This window comes from Herpailurus yagouaroundi, unplaced genomic scaffold, assembly GCF_014898765.1.
Source record: "Herpailurus yagouaroundi ecotype Mexico unplaced genomic scaffold, PumYag 355, whole genome shotgun sequence".
NCBI lineage: Eukaryota > Metazoa > Chordata > Mammalia > Carnivora > Felidae > Herpailurus > Herpailurus yagouaroundi.
Genome location: NW_024412572.1, coordinates 7,341,089 through 7,363,390, shown reverse-complemented (window position 1 = coordinate 7,363,390; position 22,302 = coordinate 7,341,089). Strand labels below are relative to the sequence as shown.

Here is a 22,302-nt window from a genome sequence, read left to right as displayed (position 1 = left end):
TGAGAGGGCGCCTTCCCCGCCCGGGATGTGAGGACCGAGCGGAGCCCGGGGCGGGGGGAGGGAAGGGAAGGGAGGCGAAGCCGGCAGGAAGGAAGGAAGGACGGACGGACCAGGAGGAGGAGCGGCGGCGGCGGCCGGAGCCGGAAGGCGGGGAGGAGCCGTCCGTTGGGCCCGAGGCGGCGGCGGCAGCGGCCGGGGCGAACCGCTCTTGTCGCCTCTCGGGGCAGGAGCGGCGGGGCCCGCGCCTCCTCCCCCCGGCGCCGCGGAGGGGGGAGGAGGAAGATGGAGACCCACATCTCGTGCTTGTTCCCCGAGCTGCTGGCCATGATCTTCGGCTACCTGGACGTCCGGGATAAGGGGCGCGCGGCGCAGGTGTGCACGGCCTGGCGGGACGCCGCCTACCACAAGTCGGTGTGGCGGGGGGTGGAGGCCAAGCTGCACCTGCGCCGGGCCAACCCGTCGCTGTTCCCCAGCCTGCAGGCCCGGGGTATCCGCCGTGTGCAGATCCTGAGCCTCCGCCGCAGCCTCAGCTACGTGATCCAGGGCATGGCCAACATCGAGAGCCTCAACCTAAGCGGCTGCTACAACCTCACTGACAACGGGCTGGGCCACGCGTTTGTGCAGGAGATCGGCTCCCTGCGTGCCCTGAACCTGAGTCTCTGCAAGCAGATCACCGACAGCAGCCTGGGCCGCATAGCCCAGTACCTCAAGGGCCTGGAGGTGCTGGAGCTGGGGGGTTGCAGCAACATCACCAATACCGGCCTCCTGCTCATCGCCTGGGGCCTGCAGCGCCTCAAGAGCCTTAATCTCCGCAGCTGCCGCCACCTCTCGGACGTGGGCATAGGGCACCTGGCCGGCATGACGCGCAGCGCCGCCGAGGGCTGCCTGGGCCTGGAGCAGCTTACGCTGCAGGACTGCCAGAAGCTGACTGACCTTTCTCTAAAGCACATCTCCCGGGGGCTGACGGGCCTGAGGCTCCTCAACCTCAGTTTCTGCGGGGGCATCTCGGACGCGGGCCTCCTGCACCTGTCGCACATGGGCAGCCTACGCAGCCTTAACCTGCGCTCCTGCGACAACATCAGTGACACTGGCATCATGCATCTGGCCATGGGCAGCCTTCGCCTCTCGGGGCTGGATGTGTCGTTCTGTGACAAGGTGGGGGACCAGAGTCTGGCTTACATAGCTCAGGGCCTGGACGGCCTCAAGTCCCTGTCCCTCTGCTCCTGCCACATCAGCGACGATGGCATCAACCGCATGGTGCGGCAGATGCATGGGCTGCGCACGCTCAACATCGGACAGTGTGTGCGTATCACAGACAAGGGCCTGGAGCTGATCGCGGAGCACCTGAGCCAGCTCACTGGCATAGACCTGTATGGCTGCACCCGAATCACCAAGCGTGGCCTGGAGCGCATCACGCAGCTGCCCTGCCTCAAGGTACTCAACCTAGGACTCTGGCAGATGACGGACAGTGAGAAGGTCAGGTGAGGGCAGCAGCACCTGCTCCCCTTGTCCCACCCTGTTCATCCTCCGGTCACCACCACACCTCCCTCCCCCCCCCCCCCAACACTTGACATGCACACTTACACATAGATCATTGTAGTGGATGAGATGGGGGCAGTGACACGAAGCCTCAGGCTCATTTTCTCCCTCCTCCAGCACCTCGGCCCACTATGCACCCATTCTCATTGCATCTGGGGCTCCTCTGCTACCCCTACCTTAACTCCCCTCTCTTTTTCCCTGAGGATAGAGAGATTGAATCAGCTACTTACCCACCCACTCCTCTCGGCAGGGGAATGGAGGACTGTTTGAGCTACTGTATCCCCCACTGCTTTGCATTTGGAAATGGAGGAGGGGGTGGGGAGTGACTGACTAGTCCTTAAAACCCTGGGGAGTTGAGGAAAATGTCTGCCTTCACTTAAGCTTTCATTTGAATACTGTGATCTGGTTTTTATTTTGAAATGTATAAAGAGCAAACCCAACTACCACGGCCTTTTCACCCTTCTTCCTTCCACTTTGTAACTAATCCCAGGCTCTTCTCCCTTCTCCTACAGTGCTCTGCTATTCACGTTCATTTCCTTTTTATTGTCTTTCTTTTTCTTATTTTCATTTTTTAGAGAAATTCGAAATCACGGTCCTTTTTTTTTCTGCTGAATATAGTCTATATATTATATATATATAAATTATATATATATACATATATATATGTCTGGCTACCTCGTTTTAGTTTACTTTTTTCTCTGAAGCCCTGGAATTCTACAAGAGAGATATTTTGAGACTGAAACATTTTTGTGCCTAGACTGGAAAGATGCCCATTGGGTTTGTACGTCCATTTTGTTCTGGCTTCTTCCCAAACCCCATCCATCCAGTGTGTCCGCTTCCACATTCTGGCTAGAATTTTTTCTCCCCGTCCATTGGGATTTGAGGGCCCAATGGTGTCCATAAATCTTGACTTAATTTATAGCACAAATGTGTGGAAGAAATGAGAGTTGAACTTTTGTTTGTTTGCTTGAGACACAGATTGTGTCTTGAAAATGATTATTATATATGCAAATTCTGCCCTACCCTCACCCTCTTCCAAGTTTCCCCACAAAAAGGTCACACAGTGAGGCTTCCTGTTGGAAGCAGAGGGGCAGAGTTGGCCTACAGAGCCCCTGGGGCTGTAACGTGAAGGGGAGGAGACTGAAACTCCTGTCTCATCTCTGTTCTGTTAATAAAATGGGAGTTTGTGGGTTTTACAAAAATCTGTTTCTAAATGGAGGAATAGATGGCTTTCTTTATTTTGGTGGGGGTTGGGACTCGTGGCTTTAAAAAAAAATTGCTTTTGAGTAGGATGTATATTTCTGTTGGAGTTTTTGTTTGTTTGTTTATTTTTTTAGAATCCTCCACAGCAACCTGCGAGACCATGGAGTTAAAGAAACCCAGAGACCTTTATCAATTAATTGTACTGTTTGTGAATTTGTATAAATAATAACAAAGATCCTCTTAAAACGTTTATATTCTTACAGTAAAAGGTTAAACTGATATTTATATAATAAAAGAGGAAATATGAAGTATGTTTTTGAAAAAAAAAAAACAAAAACAAAAAACCTTGTATCTGTGAATTATTTTGAAGGCAGTGTGTGTTTGGGCCCACGCCAAAGTAGGAGGTGCTGTTTGTGTACTCTAAGAGGAAATAAGGTATAGGGTTTGGTGCATCCTATGTGGTGTGAGTAAGCTCACGGTTAAACATTTATTCTGTATAAGGTTTACCACTGACACCTAAATGTTTTGTTTCTAGAAATGTGACTGGACTGGAGATTGGTATAATTCTTGGTTTTAAACTGTCAACAACATGGAAATTTTAAAAAGCTGAACAAAATGGAACTTTTTAAAAACGTGATCTGTAAGAGTCACGGTTTCCCCAGGGTGGAAATGAGATCGAGGGGTCCTGTTGAAAAATGGCTCATGGGATGTGGAAGTGGGGGAGAAAGAGGGGTTTCTTTCCACTCTGAGTGGGTGTGGGGAGGATGTGAAATGGTGAAGGGTGGAGGGAACTGAAGCCATTGTTCAGAAAGTTAAAAGAGCGCTGTCCTTGCTCGCTCTCTCTCTTGCTCACTCATGCATGCTGAATCTCACAGTGTGAGTGAGGGTCCTAGTGGAGAGGAGGAAGGCAGTTCAGCCCCTCTTTTTAACATTCTCCTCCAGGCCTGGCTGTATTTAAGCACTTTCCTGGGGGATGGGGAGGTTGGCCAGGAGTTCTTGCACATTTGCATTTTAAGCACTTCCAGCTCTGAAGCTGGCCACTCGATCCGCTGTGGTGAGGGTTCTTAGAATTCTTCAGGGCAGATAAATGAATACCAACAATTCTAGCAAAGAGTTCCCTTTGGTAGACATTAACTAAATAATCGACACCCTGTGGAAGTGGAAGGGTATAATCGCTCAAACAGTAGAGCAGTGCATATTCCTGGTTTCACATAGGTCTTTCTCGTTGTTTCTGAGATTTTTTTTAAACCAAAAATACTGATCCCAGCAAGAGCTAGTAAGAGTGGTATAAAACTTTCCTGCAAAGACACCTCTTTCCAGGAAGAGAGCTAGAACCCAAGTTTCTCTTGGGGTAAGGTTGTTTTGTAAAATTTCCAAGCTTTCTGCTGGAGCCTATCACAAAAGCTGCATTGTTCCTTTTTGGAGAGCTATCACAATTGGGTCTAATTGAGCCTGACACTAGATCCATCTTCCTTTTCTTTGGGGAAGGTGTGGATCTCTTTCTTCCCTCTTAGGTTGCAAGTGCTTATGGCCTGGGGGGGGGGGGGGGGGGGGGGGTGATGTGTGAACCCTAATAAGAAGTCTGGACTTGGAATTATGGTCAGCTTTCTGATTTGGCACTATAATGCATGAAGGTTGCATAAGCTCTAAGTTCTTAGAGGATCTTTCTTTCTCCCAGACTGCATGACTGTACAGATTCAGTCCATCAAAATTTGAGCACCTCCTAAGTCTTAGACTCTGTGCTCACATTCTTCATTTTAATACACAGTCCTACCAACTAACAGGAAGTTTTCCACTTTTCTGTTTGGTTTTGTTTTTTACTTGCAAGGCTAAATAAATATAAGCCTGATTAAAGGTTGGTGAATGAATGTTTGAAAGTTAAGATCATGGGCCTACTGTCCTCATGCTGAACTGGGTATGCTTAATATATCTGGAGTGTCTCTGGAAACGATGAATAAACCATTTACTTTCATCAGTCAAGGTTAACTGTTTATCTCTCAACCTTCATGGGTAGAAAGAAATGAATATGTGTTGAGAACCTATGGTATGCTTTGCATGGTACCTGAATATTTCTCCTTTTAGTCTTCAAAGCAACCTGTTGAAACAGGTATCCTTATTTCCAGATAAGGCATACTACTTGCCTTAAGTCACCCAGCCACTAATTGAGGGGAACCAGGACTCAAACCAAGTCCAGTTCCAAAATCCAGCTCCCTTCCGTACCTAAGAAGGTTTAGTTACTAATCGTACCTTGGTTTCCAGTAAGGTGACCTCACAGAAATGAGTGGCAACTGATTGATCACAGTGTGGACAAGCTCATGCCACAGGGCACTATTTAAAGGGAATATGGGTGGATCTGATCTCCGCCATACCTACAGGAATTAGAAGCACTAAAGAAAATAAGATGTTTTGTGGGCGCTACAAAAGTTAAAGAGCACTTCAGGGCAACTTTTAGAATAACAGGAAAACCTGGTTCAGGTATTTGCTGAAACTTCAGAAGTGAAAAACCAAAACAGGACCTTAGTGTAAACTTTATCATCTAGAAGTAATAAACCTCATAGAAACTGGGTAGTGGTGAGGACAGGGCTCCACATACCTTTCTTTTCTGAGCCTCATTGGGCAATAGCCCTTGAAGTCTGCCTGGAAAAGATTATCAGTGCAACCTCACTGGGGTCCAGACAGTTTCTGCAGCCCCATGAGGACCATGCTAGGCCTCTAGCTAGAAGTGCTGGGCATTGTTGCATGATGCTCCCTGCTGTGGACTCCCTCCTGTGGGATTCCTCAGTCCTAAAGTGGGGGAGCCCCCCCTGCCCCACACCTGATTTACCCCACATTTGGCAACAGAGACAGGGATGCTTGCCTAACTTACAGCCTGTCTTTAAATAGTTTAGAAAATTCAAACTGATCATATTCTTTCCTGATTCAAATCAACAAAGATCTGAAAAAGCAAATGTTTCTTTTATTGGAGTTTCCTTTTAAAGGTAAGGACTTTTCTCTTTAAAAAGGACACTTGATATGGAAACTGAAGTATGGCCTGTTCCCTAAATCCTGGTGCTTTCCTGCAGCAGTTACTAGATAGACGCTGGTCTCAGAATTAGTAAAACCTTTTTTACTTTTGACTTAGAAAATGTGAACTCAAGTTTTCAAAGGGGAAAGGTATGGCCCCCAGAGACCACTGTGTTTTCAAGGAATAAGAACCTCTTGATTAAAAGATCGGATTTGTAAAACAAAACCAAGACCTCATGCAGCCTCTGACAACCGTCTTTTGCCAGTCCCCTGAAAGGGGGAGCCCCTGGCCTCTGCTCTCAGCTGCCCTGCTGGAGAAAGGGAGGCTACAGTAAGTCATGTATCAGTCACCCTCTCTGGTGCCCTTCTCTTCCCTGCATCTCACATCAGTCCCTTTTAAGTTCATTCTATCCACTTAGTAGAGGGCAAGGCCTAAACTCTGTATGCCTCTGAACTCCTATGGAGGCAGGGGTGAGGCTTTCTGTTGAGATAATGTGGAGCACAGGATTAGAAACTGGAAAGCTATGGTCAAACACAGGCCTATGCTTGGGTCACATATCTTGTTTTTGTTCCAATATGATGTAGCAAGTTAAAATATTTTGAAAAGTGGTATCAAACAGATAAGACATTCATATTTGGGTCACTGGCAACTACTAGTTTAGAACTTAGCAAAGGTGAGTGCACAGCTGGAAAGTGCATGTACTTTCAGGTCTTGCATAGAAAACAAGTATTTCTAGACAATGATAAATTTAAATGTCCACAAATGATCAGTTTCAGTCTTTTCCTCTTTTCCAGGGATTGCTCTGATTTTGCCTGGTGGAGTTGCCTGTACCAACCCAGAACATTTGGTACTATGTAAAGTCAAGTCTTCCTGTTAAGGTGGAAGAGAAAGTAAGCTTGAGATCTTAACTGTGCAGCACTAGTGTGGGGGTATGTTGAGCATCCCCACAAATAAAACAAAACAGAAGTGGAATTCCTCTGCTTGCTGTTTGTTAACCCAGAAAACTGCACATTCTTTTCTTAAAAAAAGACTTCTGTTTTTATTATCTCATTGTGCTTAGACTATAATTGTGTAAAACACAAATGCCACATATCCTTGTAAGTTCACTTTTATTTGTGATGGTGGAAAATAGTGTCGGTTGCAAAGAAAAGAATGAGGTCTTCTGCAGCAGCAAAGAAACTTAAGGGGGGGGACAGTGTTAGGGATGTGAATGCAACCTGCTGGAAGAATTTAGTCAAGACACAGTGTTCACTTTCTGTCTCAAATGTTTGTTTTCACAAATCTGGTTGATACTGCACACTTAATTTTATAAATGGGGAGAGAGGCTTGACAAAGGTAAGGTTTTGCCACGGTGATATGAGGAGTACTTATCAGAACCCACTGCTGCAGACTTGACTGACCACCTCAGAGGGTGATAAGCATGCCGGTAGCTCTTTGATCTTTCCCTGAGGTATTGTAAAGGGCCACCCTAACCCCTGGCTTCAGAAAGGTGCTAAACCAGGGCCTGTTTTCATTGGGAGTAGGGAAAAAAACAAAAACAAACCCCACCAACTGCTGAAAGTTACTACTATTTAATATGTATTATTATGTTGTGCAAACTTAGATATGTCTTGTCAGCATCATATATAGAGTTATTTGAGAAGCTGGAAAACTAGTGCAAGTTGGTAAATGGGTTCTAGGGTACTGAAGTAGCTAGTAGTGTTAAATCTGTCCCCTGTTGTCCTCAGAGGAATTGAACCAGTTTCCAGAACACTGCTTTGTCACAAATAGTGATGCGAAGTACGAATGCTGTAAATCTGTGCTGGTGTTAAGAGTTCGCACATGTTCAGCACACTACAATGCCTGTCACACAATCCTTATAAAGTAGAATCAAGTTGCAGGATCACCAGCTATTTCCTCTTCATTCAAAGGTAAAAAGGCTTGACTTACCAGATGTTTTAGTTACAAATCCCTCTTGTCCAGAAAGAGTACAAGGGTCTAATTTGTTAATATCAGGCACTCTGTTATGTTTATTGCTCCTCAGTTTATGTAATCCACACTCCAGAAGGACGGGCCCTCGCACACAGCTGTCTGTCAGCAATTACTACTCATATCATGGATTCGAGTCACTGGACTGGTCTGTGGGAAAATCATTCTTTGAGACCAGATTAACTTGTTATAAATAGCAAGGGATAACTTGGCATGGCTTGCAAGTACTGTTTTCCTCATCTGAAAAGAATATGAAAATATTTGCAAACGTCCATAATAATATTTCTCCTTAGGAAATCCTTACCCTAAACTGGCATTTTAATGCACACATTTGTGTGCTACCATTTGCTTTTTGAGAAATGGTCTCTAAATAGGGAGGAACCAAAAGAATTAGTCATAATATTCCTAGAATCTTTAGTAAAATCACTGAGGCTAAAAGTGGACAGATGGATGAAATAAGGGAGGAATTAACAACAGTTATGCCTCTCAAATTCTTAATGTTCTTAGATGGAAGGCAACTAATTTGCACCTTCCATTATACTTCAGTGTTTTAAACCTTAGCTTCATAGCTCAAAAGCTCACTACTGTGAACCAAAAAAACAACAACAAAAAAGAGGACCAGACCAGTAGGTGTGTCCAAAGGAAACAACATGGAAATGAAAAAATTAAAGTGATAATTTCTAGCTCTTCTAGTTCATTCCAAATGCACACAATTTCGAGAGTTTCAGGAATACTCTGTAAAAATGGTCTGACCAGATTCTCTGATGTAAGCTTTATCAGGCTCACAGCTTGCTGCTGCAGGAAGCAGACAAGGTCTCCTCATTCTGTGAATCTGGAATAGATGACTGGCTCTTCCAACCCTAGCTGACGTCTGTGCACTTTAGCCAGATGCCCTGCCATTGTACTTACTCAGAGTCAACTGGCGACAATTAGAGCAGCATGGCCCAAAGGAAGACAGCTGCCCTATCTTCTTCCCACACATGAAGGTCTAAATTTCAGTGGACTCACAAGAGGAGCCGCAGAAATTCACTTGAGTAAGTACGACATAGGATTTAGCAGCAAACAGCCTCATTACTGCTTAGTTTAGAAACAAAAATGGAGTCGGTAGAGCATGCAACTCTTGATCTTGGGGTTTTAAGTTCAAGCCCCACGTTGAGTATAGAGATTACTTAAAAATAAAATCTTTTTAAAAAATTGAAAAAAATGCATATATGCGAGTTAGGAGACAGAAGTCAAGCACTACATTTTACTGAAAGGCAGGGGTGGAAAATAAATGTTGACTTCTTCTACATTGCTCCTTGACCTTCCCCCTCCCCGCAAAAAACAAGAAACCTTTCCCACTCACCCAAGACTGATCCTCCCCACTGTGACGCAGCTATGAATCAGGTTTACACCAGTATCAGAGGTAGCTGGGAGTCCAACCTTGTATTTTTCTTTCCCGCTAGTCTACTAAGATGATTTTAAGATCCACTATAAGGCAGAAAAATAGAGCATAGTTACTACAAATGAATGGAAATTTGTTTTCCAATGTGGAAGATGGAAAGTAGAAAGAGGAAACGTATTTATCCACGAAGCCTGCAAGCCCTATGTTTTGTCAGCAGGCGGCAGCATTGTCTGCGAATTGGAGGTTATTTCCAGTGGGGCGCCCAAACCTTCCCCTCAGACAAATGCCCTCCAGTCACCACCCCCGCCCCATCTTCCCCCCAACCCAAAGAATTTCCCCAGGGTCTAAGAGCTGACAAAGGAGGGATTATTACCAAAAAGATGAAATTAAATTTTAAAACATCAGTGAAGCTCTTCAAAGGAGCCCAGGTGTACAGCACTTTGTTCTCTGAGCAAGGTAACAGATGTGACCTCAGAAAGGTTCCCTGATTTAGCTCACAGTGCTCTGCTTTTGGAGGCTGTGGGAATCAAACATCAATTTCTAATTTTTCTTAAAGACCATCTTGTACAAATCTGGTTAGATTGTCATATTTGGGAAGTTTGGGAGAACAAATGGGCTGAAATTTTAGTCATACGTGGAGAGAGGTTTTTTTTTTTTTTTTTTTTAATGTTTTTATTTTTATTTTTGAGACAGAGAGAGACAGAGCATGAGCAGGGGAGGGGCAGAGAGAGAGGGAGACACAGATTCCGAAGCAGGCTCCAGGCTCCGAGCTGTCAGCACAGACCCCGACGCAGGGCTCGAACTCACGGACTGTGAGATCATGACCTGAGCTGAAGTCGAACGCCCAACCGACTGAGAGAGGTGCCCCCGTGGAGAGAGTTTTAACAGCAAGAGTAGAAGTTCTGGCTTTTTTTTTATGGCAAAAAAAAAAAAGTGCATATCATCTGTAATGAAAAATTCTAGAGAGACTTTGAGGAAAAACAAAAGTATTTTTAAAATTTTAGGAGTGTCTATTTTTATTACAAAATGAGCATCTTTATTACAGATGAAGACGTTTTCATAAAATGTAAAGGAGTCTATGACATTGAAAATGTTTAAGAGCCTGATAAAGGTGTGAGGTTGCTCACATATCTAAATTCTTCCTATGGAAAACAGACATTAGGAAAAGGTAGGAGAAATTAAAACAAAAAGAAAAGAACTTCTGAGCCAAGTTGGCCAGATTCCATAAGCCACACAATAAGGGGCAGGCTGAGGGCTGGAGAGGCCTGAGGGCTCTTGCTGTCCAGGTGCTCCGTAGTCTGGCCTCAGGGAATCAAAGCGTGGATCTGAAGAGCAGTTGGTGCAAACATGGAATGAAAATGTGGAAGGTGGAAGGTGGATATCCCCCGTGGCTACTTCTACCTGGCTGCATTCACTGTGGAGGGCACAGCTTTATTAGCTAATACAGAGGATAGTTTGGGTTGGAGAATGAGAGAAAAGGAAAAACTTCTGGAACTCAGGGCCCAGCCACGAAGCAAATTAGCAATCCCGGCATCATCCATGAATGTTTTACAAAAGCAGAAAATCTCCCCAGACAGCTCTACGGACATTGTAGCTGAAATATGCCATTGTTAGTGACCATGCCAAGCACAGCCTGAGGGACAGCAACCCAAATAAAGAAAAGAGGTGGTAGCAAGGCCGGGGAGCCTGCATCCCTCCATGTGAGGCTGAGGACAAGACAACACAGGGCAGGCTGAGGAGCCAGAATAACCAAGAGCGATTGCAATGAAATTAAGTGAGGGAAAGCACAGACTATTTAAAGACTCGCAGTTTCTCAGGACGGTCGTTGGAAGGAACTAGCAGGGTTGCTCTTTGATTCACAGCCTCCAAGGAACAGCTCTCCTGGGCTAGCCACATCTTCAAGAAGACAGGCTCTCTTGCTTTGTGTGAATCCAACTTGAGACAAACATTCCAGCTACCAGGCCACCAGGCTCGCCTGAGGTGAGCCCGAGGCTGAGGACGTGCATGGAAGGTGACGGCCCTGTGCACCTGCCAGCATCCTGCTCCGACACAGGGGCCACCCCACCCCCCACAGCCGTCAGCGTCTGCGGTCAGGAGAGCGGTATGTTCTATCCCGCATCCTGGTTGTACAGGGAAAGCAAGCTAGGGCGACAGTGTACACGGGGAGAAACAGAAAACAGGCGTTTCCAGGGCCGCTGGCGAGTGACATCCCTCACACGGGCCCTGCAGGCAGCGGTTGGCTCCAGTGGCCTGAACGCTGCCTACCAGCTGCCTACCAGCTCCACACGGCTCAGCTTTGCATGCTCGGTTTCAGCAAAGAAGGTATTGCGACAACTCTAGTAACCCAAGAAGACAATTTCAGGTAACTCCGCAAGCCCTGACCCAAGAGGGCTGCCAGTCCACGCAGCCAGACTACTTATTTGCACACAGGGCAGCCACTGCCGCTGCTCTCCTAACCTTCTTCTGTCCCCTCTGTTGCTGCCCCACAGAAATAAAGGTGTCTACACACACATCCACGTCCTTAATTTAAAGTGATCCAGGGGCTCAGTCGGTTAAGCGTCCGACTTCAGCTCAGGTCATGATCTTGCCCTCTGTGAGTTCAAGCCCCGCATCGGGCTCTGGGCTGACGGCTCAGAGCCTGGAGCTGCTTCCGATTCTGTGTCTCCCTCTCTCTCTGCCCCTCCCCCGTTCATGCTCTCTCTCTGTCTCAAAAATAAATAAACATTTAAAAAAAAAATTTAAAGTGATCCAGCACAGCCCCTTCCAGGCTCCTTGAGTTCTGGTTGCCCCATCTACAGAGAGTGTAAAGAGGGGCCCAGAGAGTGGTGTATGTGTGTGTGTTGTGGGGGGAGGGTTCCAGGTGACATAGAGGCACATAACCTACAATGAAGCACGTCTGGGGCCTCCCATATACCACCCAGCAGGTACCCTGCATTTTCTTGCAATCCTCCTTCATTTGGGTTGCCTCGCACTTGATGCCTTGGAGGTAAAGCCCCATGGACCATTCCCGAGCCTGGCAGCTCCCACTCCTGTGGCCCACTCCTGCCTCTACACCTGCCAGGGAATTGCAGAGAAACCAAAGCACTTGTGCGCAGGGCTGCAGACACCTTCCCACCCCTCCACCAGTGCCCAGAACAAGCCTGCTAATGCTAATCTACCCCCTCACTTGCAGCTCAACAGCTTTTCTCCTTTAAGCCCCTGATAATGGTTTTACTAAAATCCCCTTTTGATGGAAAAAAATCCCAGCTGGACATTTCAGGCCTCAGCACAATGTACAAGGCCGCGGGTCCCTTTCCCGACCTCACAAAGGCCTCTAATCAAGTGGAAAATGTGCTAGAGGCCAGAGGTTTGGGTCTGCAATTATTTTTTAAGGGATTACTAGAGAAGAATAGGGGGCAGCAAAGGACCCCCCCCCCCACTTTGTTTTCCATTTGGTCCTTCTCTTAGACATACTGAACCAGTACAGCCGTCCAGTTCCCCAAGCCCAAGAGCCCCACGCCTCCCTTCCCTGGTGGAAGGGTGTCATCTCTGAACGCCATCACTTCAAAAAGATTTAGAGGGTTTGGAAGCAATATGCAGGTCCTATTCTGACCCCATTTAAGCCCTTATTTATAAAACCACCATAGAACAGGATCTCGTGGGTGAGGAGAGCACTCATTCATTAACCTCTAACCCCCACTCTGTATGCAGAGGGGAGAGTTCACACCGTGTCCATACACTGCTAAGATTGGGAGCATTCACTAGGGCTTCCCAGGCTTTGGAGGGCAAGAGGTCATGTTTCCAATCTTGCCAGATATCCTTCTTCTTATTTATATACATTGACCCTTCCCCTCAACACAGAGCAAATATCCATGAAAGTCCTAATGCAAAACATAGATGAAAATATAAAACCCCAACCATTCTTATTAGCCTATTTAAAAAGGACACTATGGAAGACAGTTTTCTTCTCTCTATATTTTCATGCTACATAAATGCTCATTAAGGGCTAACTGAGAAATGAACATTTCAGGTTGTTCCTAAATTCACATCATTCTATTTCAGCACAGAGAGACTGCTGCTCATCCTTCTAAACCTAGCTGGTGAGTGATGTATGCAAATACCCAGTAAAAAGGAAATGATCACAATTCCTAAACTCATTCTGGGATGATCAAGGATTAGGTTGGTCAGCTCTGAAAGTTAGAAGTCAGCATATGTTGCAAAATAAATACCAGGCTGAGTGATAATTTTCAGGTCCTTTCTTCAAAGTCCCTAAAATATCTCTAGTCAAAAGCAAAAACCAAAAAATCCCAAACCAAACCAATAAACAAAAACCAAAAAACCAAAAAAAACAACTCCTGTCTGTTTTCATCAGTATAAATGCCTTATTGATATATTTTGCCTTATTGATTTTTCAGTTTTCCCTAAAACCCTAAGCAATAGAGAACCAGATGGATAAAAGCACAATTATTATATTTAATTTATTACAGTTAATACTAACACCATACCAGTACATTATGTTGGCCTTCATACTTCTTTTGGTGGGTGTTGCAGGAGGAGGGGGCCATATAGTTTCCCTAAAGAAACTCCACCCTCTGGAGTCCTCTCACCAGATAATGACAGACAGGCTTGCTGAATCACTTCTGCTGGTTATCAAAATGTTGTGACAGCTTTCTCCAGGAGCAAATAATCTTCACCCTGCTTTACATGAGGATGAACTTGTTCAGCAAGGTGAAGTGATACATTCAAGGGCATCAGAGAGGATAGTGGACTATCTCTAAAGAAGAGTCTAAGTGGGCCTGGCTCCTTAAAGAAGGAGCAAATCGTGAGGTAAGTCTGCCTTACAGGTAGAGTTGTTCAAAATCTTCCTCTCCCGGATATGCTTCCCGATTCATTACTCAGAATGCCTGTTTGCTTCTTTCCTGGCTTATCAGTATTATCTTAATACTCATTACTATTCCTATGCTTCTCCACCCTTTTAACATACTATATGGAACAAAGTATGGGTTGTTTCAGAAGTCACTCTTCCTACCAAAATCAGTCTGGGAAAGGGTAAAATAGCAATTTGAAAACAGTAATTTGTTAAAACAGTGATGACAATGCATCTCCGATTTTTCAGGGCGGTTGAATATTGGGATGTAAACATCTTTCAGACTCTTATTAGATCACAAAAGTATGTAAAAACCAACCTAAGACCATTCAGAAAAGAAGATGACCACAATTAGAACTAAGAAGTACAAAGTGTGGGCTTTCAAATTAACTAACAGAAAATTTTGTTCAAGGCCTCCTGAGAGAAGGAAATTATATCTTGAGGCTGAAATGTTATCGGTCCAGAGTTCACTGTGTCTAGCTGGCATACCTAAAATAGTTGGGAAGTGCCCTTGAATCCATGGAGAAAATATGAAGTATTCTTCAGATTGCACCAGGCAGGGTAGCCAACGGGGAGAAATGGAGCCTCGTTTCTCTACAGTGTTTTTCTCTAGATCCTTCTCTCATGCTCTTAATAACCAAGGTCTGTACCGAACTCCTGCTCAAATCACCTGTGCTGTATTGCTTCTTATTTCTGAAATTCTCCCTGTGCACTCATTTTCCATTATTATGGGCACACTTATCATCTGGTCCACCTAACTCCCTAAACCACTGCTTCCATGCCTAACAATCTGGTTTCAGCAACCACAGACCCTGCTTGGGATTGCTGTGCACCTGACTCTGGTTCCCTGCTTCCCCTGCTCTGCCCCAGCACCTCCCAACAGCTATGGAACTTTCCAGAATCATCCAGATTGTTGGTGGCCAGATGAGTGACAACTGCCATGACTATATTTGATTGGCAATCTTGACACCACAGTTTATTATTTTTACTAAAATATGCCTACTTAAAATATGCCTGCTGTTCTTAAAAGTGATACATAAATCCTTATCTTAAAAAATCATCCAGAATAGAAAAATCTGGATGACAAGGTAAAATTGCCCTTCAGTCCCCATCTAATACCATCTCCCTGCCCCAAGATGCCCTAAGAGATGGAGTGGTCTGTGTCCTTTTGGACCAACTCCAGCTTTCAGAGTTGCCAACAGCAGTGACGTGACAAAATGCCCCAAATTTGGATCCGATGCAGAATCTTATCCTTCATTTGTATAAGATCTTGAAATTAACCTTTTGTCAGAATACGTTAAGCCCCCAAAGGGTCTATGGTAATGAGGCAACATTAAGAATCTCTCTCCCTTGGTTTCCTGCTTAAGAATCTCTTAAAAAGTTCCTCTCTGGGAACTATTATGAGTTTATCTACATAGTGCTGACAGTCAAGTGGCAGGACTGATAAAGCTTGTGCTTGGCTTTATCAGTTTTAGAGCTAAAACTACTTTGAGAGCCCATAAAAATGCTAACAAATATTCCTTCTGCCCAACCTACAATAACGGCCCTTCGCAATCACAAGATCCTGTTGGCTTATTGGGATTAATTGCCAACTAATAGTTAAAATGCTAGAATTTATGAATGACTGTTCAAAAATACAAATTAGTGTGGATTCAGGCTATCTTTCACTTAGTAAATATTTATTTGGCAGCCACTATTGGCCAGAATCCTGCACCCAGGGCTTGGGATACAGAGTAACGTCTTACACTTACTTGTATGGAGGTCTGAGTGGGAGAGAAAGAAGTGGAGTTTCACTGGGAACTGCTCCCAACCCACAGCCTGATTTATCTGTGCCGCAGCCTGTAATCTGGATATGCCCATGGGAGTGTGCCTCATGTGTGTTTTAGGGGGAAAAAAAGAAAGTTGGGGGTTGCTGCTTTACAGAGTTCTCTGCGCAGGAGGAACCAGCCAGTGACAGATAAGGAGGCAGAACTGAGGTTTGTAGACATACAACACTAAATTCTTTCCAGCTTCCCCAGAGAGTGACAGCCTAGTCCGACTCCACACCGGAACTACTCTCTTCCTCATCTCTCCTGACCTCCTGGTCTCTCCTCCACCTCCTGGAGGCTGCCCTCCATGTCAGCTTCAACTTGATTTCAATGGGACAAAAATATTGACTGAGGGGCTAAATGAGCCACAGTGGCCTACAAGACCCCCTCCCCCCAGTCTCTGGAACGGCCACTCTGCCTTTCACTCAGGTCAGCTTAGCCTGCCTGGCCTTTATTAGCACAGCACAAGCTAAAACGTCTCCAAGGGAGGCTGAGCTAAACCAGGTCCTTGATTTAAATGACTGTTTTAATTATTCCCTGCTTTATCTCCAGTAATTTTATTTTATTTTATTTTTTTAATTTTTTTTTTTAACGTTCATTTATTTTTGAGACAGAGAGAGACAGAGACAGGGGAGGGGCAGAGAGAGAGGGAGACACAGAATCTGAAACAGGGTCCAGGCTCTGAGCTGTCAGCACAGAGCCAGACGCGGGACTCGAACTCACGGACCGTGAGATCATGACCTGAGCCGAAGTCGGACGCTTAACCGACCAAGCCACCCAGGCACCCCCTCCAGTAATTTTATTAGAGAAAGGGTTTGTGAGAAGAAAAGAGACATTTAAGGTTTCCTCTTGCTGTTCAAAGCTAGTTAAATGTAAACAGAAAAAACCTGTTGGTCTGTGTTGAGGCACTGTGTACACTTTGTCATGTGCATCTCAGTGTGGACACAAACACACATGCCCGCAGGCTTCACAAGCAAGGGGAAGTTTCCCTGAGTTGCCTTCTTAGGATGGGACCTTCTCCACTGAAGACCCTGTGAAGGGAGGAAGTTCAGAGTTTGTGCCCAACCTGCAAACCACCTTGTTTATTTGTTATTATTTTTTATTAAAAGAATTTTTTTAAGTAATCTAACCCAACCTGGGGCTCGAACTCACAACCCCAAGATCAAGGCTTGCTTGGTCTACCTACCGACTGAGCCAGCCAGGTTCATACCACTTTGTAATAATTCCCCAGGACCCAAGTACAGACAGTTCCCCAAAGACAGGCCCACAGAGATGGTAACCCTCTGTGCGCTTCCTCCAGTGCACATGTGAAAACTGACCACACACTCTCCACTCACTGTTTTCCTCCCGACCAACCACCAGGTGCCTCCATAAGCTCCCACGACTGTCAGCTCTAGATGCTGACACAGCGTGGACAGGAGCCAAAAGCAACTCCAGGGGCAAGGATCACAGTGTGCCAGGCAGTGGGGGTGGCGAGGTGCGAGGGGTGTGATTCGGATCGCAGAGCCCTCCACGAGCTTCAGATATGGGCTTTTGATACTCTGGTTACTCTTCAGATCGTATAAATCTTTCGCCTTTTACTAAATATTTCTGTGGACAGATATGGGCTTTTGGATGGGGGTAGAAGCAGTGAGCACAGTATTCTCACTGACCAATGAGGAGGATGGCTTTTTTCCTGAGTGGCAGTGTTAGTATTTACTCAAAGTGCCATTATCCCAGCCACGCACGAAGTTCTATGCTTATGGCTGGAAGATTCAGGGCCAGAGATAGGTAGGCAGGAAGGTAGGTAGGTAGGTAGGTAGGTAGGTAGATAAATACATAAAAATACTTTCTTTTTGTTCAACTCTTAATCAGCATCCCCTGAGAAACTGAAGTACTTTTATCTCAAAGTGGAATAAAGGGACCCCAGTGAGCAAAGGATAAAGCTGTGGGGAATCTTTATTTTTATTTTAATAGAAGTTTTTTCTCCCTTGGGGTTTTGCTTAGCTGTCCATATATGTCCACAGAAAATATTATTCTTAGAGTCCAGAGTCTGTTCATGTTTGTTTGTACAGATTTTTAAGGGCAAATAAAGGCAAGTGGAGATGCTTTTGATACTGTTGTGCTTAGATGATGTCCTTAGATCTTTCCCATCTAGTTCAGGAGCAATTTGTTGGTCATTGCTGGCAAAAAAGTACCTTTGAAATACACTGTTAAGCTCGTCAAACATGACTTATAAAGAAGACCCCTGCCTTTTCCAATGAACTCCTACCAAAACTTTTCTGACAGGAATAATCATGCTCACATTAGACTAAAACAGTCATCAGAACACCAGGAGCTGTGACCAGATTACGTCTGAAGTAAGGTAGGATCCTTCTGGCCGTGTCACCAAGGTTTTCTGCCCACATCCGACCACTAAGGCATGCCCGTGGCAGGACCACAAAGTGTCATGTGACATAAGCATCACTGATGCTCTAGGCCCTAGGAGGCCCTGAGTTTTAGATGCCTCAGAAGAGGGTTCTAAAGGCTCCTCTGGATGACTAGCTGGCCCTCAGCTCCCAGCAGATTCCTGCCTGCCTCCCAAGGCACCTCTCCCCTCCCGCCTTCTCATTCATCCCACTGCTTCTCCAGGTGTAGTCTTGTGTTGACTTGTGGAAGAACCACCTGGGTGCTTGGTGCTTGCCCAAAATGCATTCTGCAGGGGGAGGGGTTCACAACCTCTCTACTCTATCCCAGAGATTTCTTCCTAAAACTGTAATCTGATCATATGGCTATCCTGCTTAGAAACCTCCACTAACTTCCTGTTACATTAAGAGTCAAGTCCTAACTCCTCGCTATCAGCTGCCATAAGCCTGCAGGGGTCCCAGTTACTCCTCAAGCTGCATTGCCTGCAAGTCTTCATCCTTCCAAATTCCAGCCTCTTCTGCTGGTCACATGCAACCTTTTCACGCTTTTGTGGCCTTGTGTATTTTGTAGCCCAGGCCTAGAATGTTCTTCCCTCCCAGCTTGAAGAACTTGTCCTCAGTCCTCAAGGCCTGGCTCAAATGAACTTTGTAGAACCTTCCATTACTTTCTGCTATGCATCTTTACAACACCTTGTATGAGGCTCTGGTCTTAGTGCTTCTGGCCTGTCTGGTAGTGTCCTCTCTGCATCACTCCCTCTCCCTAGAAGGATCTCCTAGTCATGGTGGTTCAGGAGACATTCAGCTGACAGGCATGCAAATATGTGTTGAGTTTCTACTAGGTGCTCTGTGAGAGGGGCTGAGGATATAGCAGTGAACCAACCTTAGCACCAGGGTCAAAAGCCTATAGCCTTGTGGAGAAAGGAAACAATTAGTAAGTAATTACCAAAATGGGGAGTGAATGTTTTTTTTAAAAACATTTTATTTTTTATTTTAAAGAGAGAGACAGAAAGAGAGCATAAGCAGGGGAGAGGGGCAGAGGGAGAGAGAAAGAGAATCTCAAGTAGGCTCTACTCTCAGCATCGAGCCTCATGTGAGGCTCGATCTCACAATTGTGGGATCATGACTTGAGCCAAAATCAAGAGCAGGACACTCAACCGATGGAACCACCCAGGCGTCCCAGGATGAATGTTTTGACAGGAGAAGTACCTTGTATAGGTTGGGGGTGAGAGACTCAAATCAAAAGGCCCTAACCTGACCTAGGAATCAGAGAATGCCTCGCAGACAATGCCAGGACTTACCTTTGCTTTGCTTTTCTGTTGCTTACACATTGAGACAAGAGTCAGACAGCCTACTGAGCCACCCAGGCACCCTGAGTTTTAAAAGGCACGTTATTTGCATTAAAATGTTTGCAAAGGTGCAGGAGGAAACTTTGGGATGAAGCAAAGTTCTGTATGTTGATTGTGGTGGTGATTTCATGGGGCATACACCTGTCAACACTCACCATATTGTATACTTTAAATGAGTGCACTTTGTTGTACATTAATTAGATCTCAGTAAAGTTGTTATAAATAATGTTCCCTCCAGGGGTGCCTGGGTGGCTCAGTCAGTTAGGCATCCAACTTTGGCTCAGGTCATGATCTCGCGGTTTATGGGTTTGAGCCCTGAATCGGGCTCTGCACTATGGATCCTCTGGCTCCCTCTCTCTCTCTGCCTCTCCCCCACTCATGCTCTTTCTCTCTCCCAAGAATAAATAAACATTAAAAAAATGTTTCCTCCATCAAAACCATTGCATGCATTGTCATACCACCACCTACACTGCTCCATCCCTGCCTACCTGCCTGTAAATCTTCCTTTCCTCTTTGCTACCTCCATGAAGCCTTTCCTGACTCCTCCAGGCAAACTTGGCTGTCATTTCTCTTGTTCCCTACAGTTTGGATCATCCCTCCCCATCCTTGATGGTGAGGTCTCTGAAACCCCCTTGGTAAAAGCATTTCCAGTCATGGAGCTTAAGACTTCATAGAACCACCAGGCTCAGGGCGGTGAGGTCTATGGGACCAAAGCGCAGGAACTGTCTTCACCCTAGTGGCCCCTATACTCAGGGAAGTGCCTGCTATGTTGCAGGTGTTCGGTAAATATCTGAGGAACAAGTGGAGTAGAAGACACATACTTTGCACACTAGGTTCAAATGATTTTGACTTGAAGGAGGCAGATGAAGCCTTTAGTAATGACTACAAACTTGCACTAACCTAAATAGTGAGATATCTATTAAAAGCCCAGATTTATTAATAAGTCACTCTTTGATAACTGCTGTGTCCCTATCCCAAGGTAACCACTTCAAAGTCAAAGCAACAACATAAGATGATTAGAATGTTTCAAGGATTTTTTTTTTTAAGTTTATTCATTTATTTTGAGAGAGAGAGAGAGAAAGGGAGAGAGGGAGTGCATAAGCAGGGGAGGGGCAGAAAGAGAGGGAGAGAGAGAAGCCCAAGCAGGCTCTGTTCTGTCAGTGAGGAGCCCTATGCGGGGCTTGAACTCATGAACCATGAGATCATGACCTGAGCCGAAATCAAGAGTCAGATGCTTAACCGACTGAGCCACCCAGGCACCCCAAGCATCTGACTCTTGATTTCGGCTCAGGCCATGATCCCAGGGTTGTGGGTTTGAGCTAGGCCCGCACTGGGCTCTTTGCTGGATATGGGGCCTGCTTAAGATCTTCTCTCTTCCTCTCCCTCTGCCCCTCTCCCCTGCTCATGCTCTGGCTTACTCGCTCTCTCAAAAAAGGCAAGAAAAAAAAAGCAAGTGTTTCACGACTACGGCTATACAAAACATGCTTTGGGAGACATACACAAGTATATCTAAAATCTAAGATATACACAAGATTCAAAAACTGTGATTGAAGGACTGTCCAGTCAAACGGTCATGGCAATGACTGATCATTAGTAACAAATGCCACACGGTACGAGGACTGTTGACAATAATGTCATATTTAATGTGCCACTGTCTTGCAGGGATCTCTCACTCGATTCAGCAGACAGGGGCAGAGGAGCTGAGCTGTGACAAGGCTGGCGCCACGACTCCCCCCAGCATTACCACAATCACTCGGGAGACCACTGAAGGGGTAAACATCAAGAGAGACAGAGGAGAATTAATACCATTTGGTCTCCATGATCCTATCGTCAAAGATTTATTGAATATTTAGTGTATGCTCAGACTAAAATAAGTGAAATTGTTAAGAAACTTGGGTTCTATTCTGCTTTGCTCACTTAGTCCTTGGCTTAGCTTGACTGGCCTTCCCTTGCCTCATTTTTTTTCACTTGTAAAACCACACAAAGTACAATACATAATCTTTGCCATTAGATCCAGGAAAGACTGTAGGGAATCACAAAGAGTGAAATACAGAACAATTCAGCAAATACACATTGCAGGTGTAGAGCACGCAGCTGGTGCCCACCCAGGCCCCTCCCCTCCACACTTCAGGACACAGAAGCCCACCTTTTAACTGCCAGATACCACATTTCTTTTTTTTTTTTTTTTTAATTTTTTTTTCAACGTTTATTTATTTTTGGGACAGAGAGAGACAGAGCATGAACGGGGGAGGGGCAGAGAGAGAGGGAGACACAGAATCGGAAACAGGCTCCAAGCCATCAGCCCAGAGCCCGACGCGGGGCTCGAACTCACGGACCGCGAGATCGTGACCTGGCTGAAGTCGGACGCTCAACCGACTGCGCCACCCAGGCGCCCCCAGATACCACATTTCTTAGCAAAGCTCTCTTTGCCCATACTGGTAGGAATTAGGCACGGGGAATTAAGGGCTCCCTGGGATGGCCCTCGGCCACTAACAGGAGTCCCTGGGCCGTGTGTTCCATTCTGGCTACGTTCTCCAGAGGATTTAACCTCAAAGGCCCCCAGCAGTAACCAGCTTAGCAGCTCACCTGCTCCTGGCTGCCTTCCTTCCCCCGCTTAGTCTTCCACTCCCTGACCAGTGGCTCCCTCACCACACAGACGATCTGCACAAACCACCACTACGTTTCCTCAACTTAGAAAGAGAAGAAAAATAAAACGGAGAGACATGCTAAGGCAAGACAAAGAGATGGGATGAGCTCAGGCTATCGCATTCTTTGACTTACACACAGGCTCCATAAATACATATACATTTGCACATAAGG

At 45.7% G+C, this 22,302-nt stretch overlaps 2 protein-coding genes and 1 non-coding gene across 3 annotated transcripts in view; 2 read left to right on the top strand and 1 right to left on the bottom strand.

Moving 5' to 3' along the window:
- WNT5B (Wnt family member 5B) overlaps window positions 1–22,302 on the bottom strand; it is a 106,602-nt gene that overhangs the window by 50,208 nt on the left and 34,092 nt on the right. The gene's annotated exons all lie outside the window — the stretch shown is intronic.
- On the top strand, window positions 2–4,722 carry FBXL14 (F-box and leucine rich repeat protein 14). The gene has a single exon (XM_040463045.1). The coding sequence runs from the start codon at window positions 283–285 to the stop codon at window positions 1,483–1,485; it is 1,203 nt and encodes a 400-aa protein (XP_040318979.1). The 5' UTR covers window positions 2–282; the 3' UTR covers window positions 1,486–4,722.
- On the top strand, window positions 17,289–17,404 carry LOC121022144 (U5 spliceosomal RNA). The gene has a single exon (XR_005786834.1). It is a non-coding gene; the product is annotated as a U5 spliceosomal RNA (small nuclear RNA).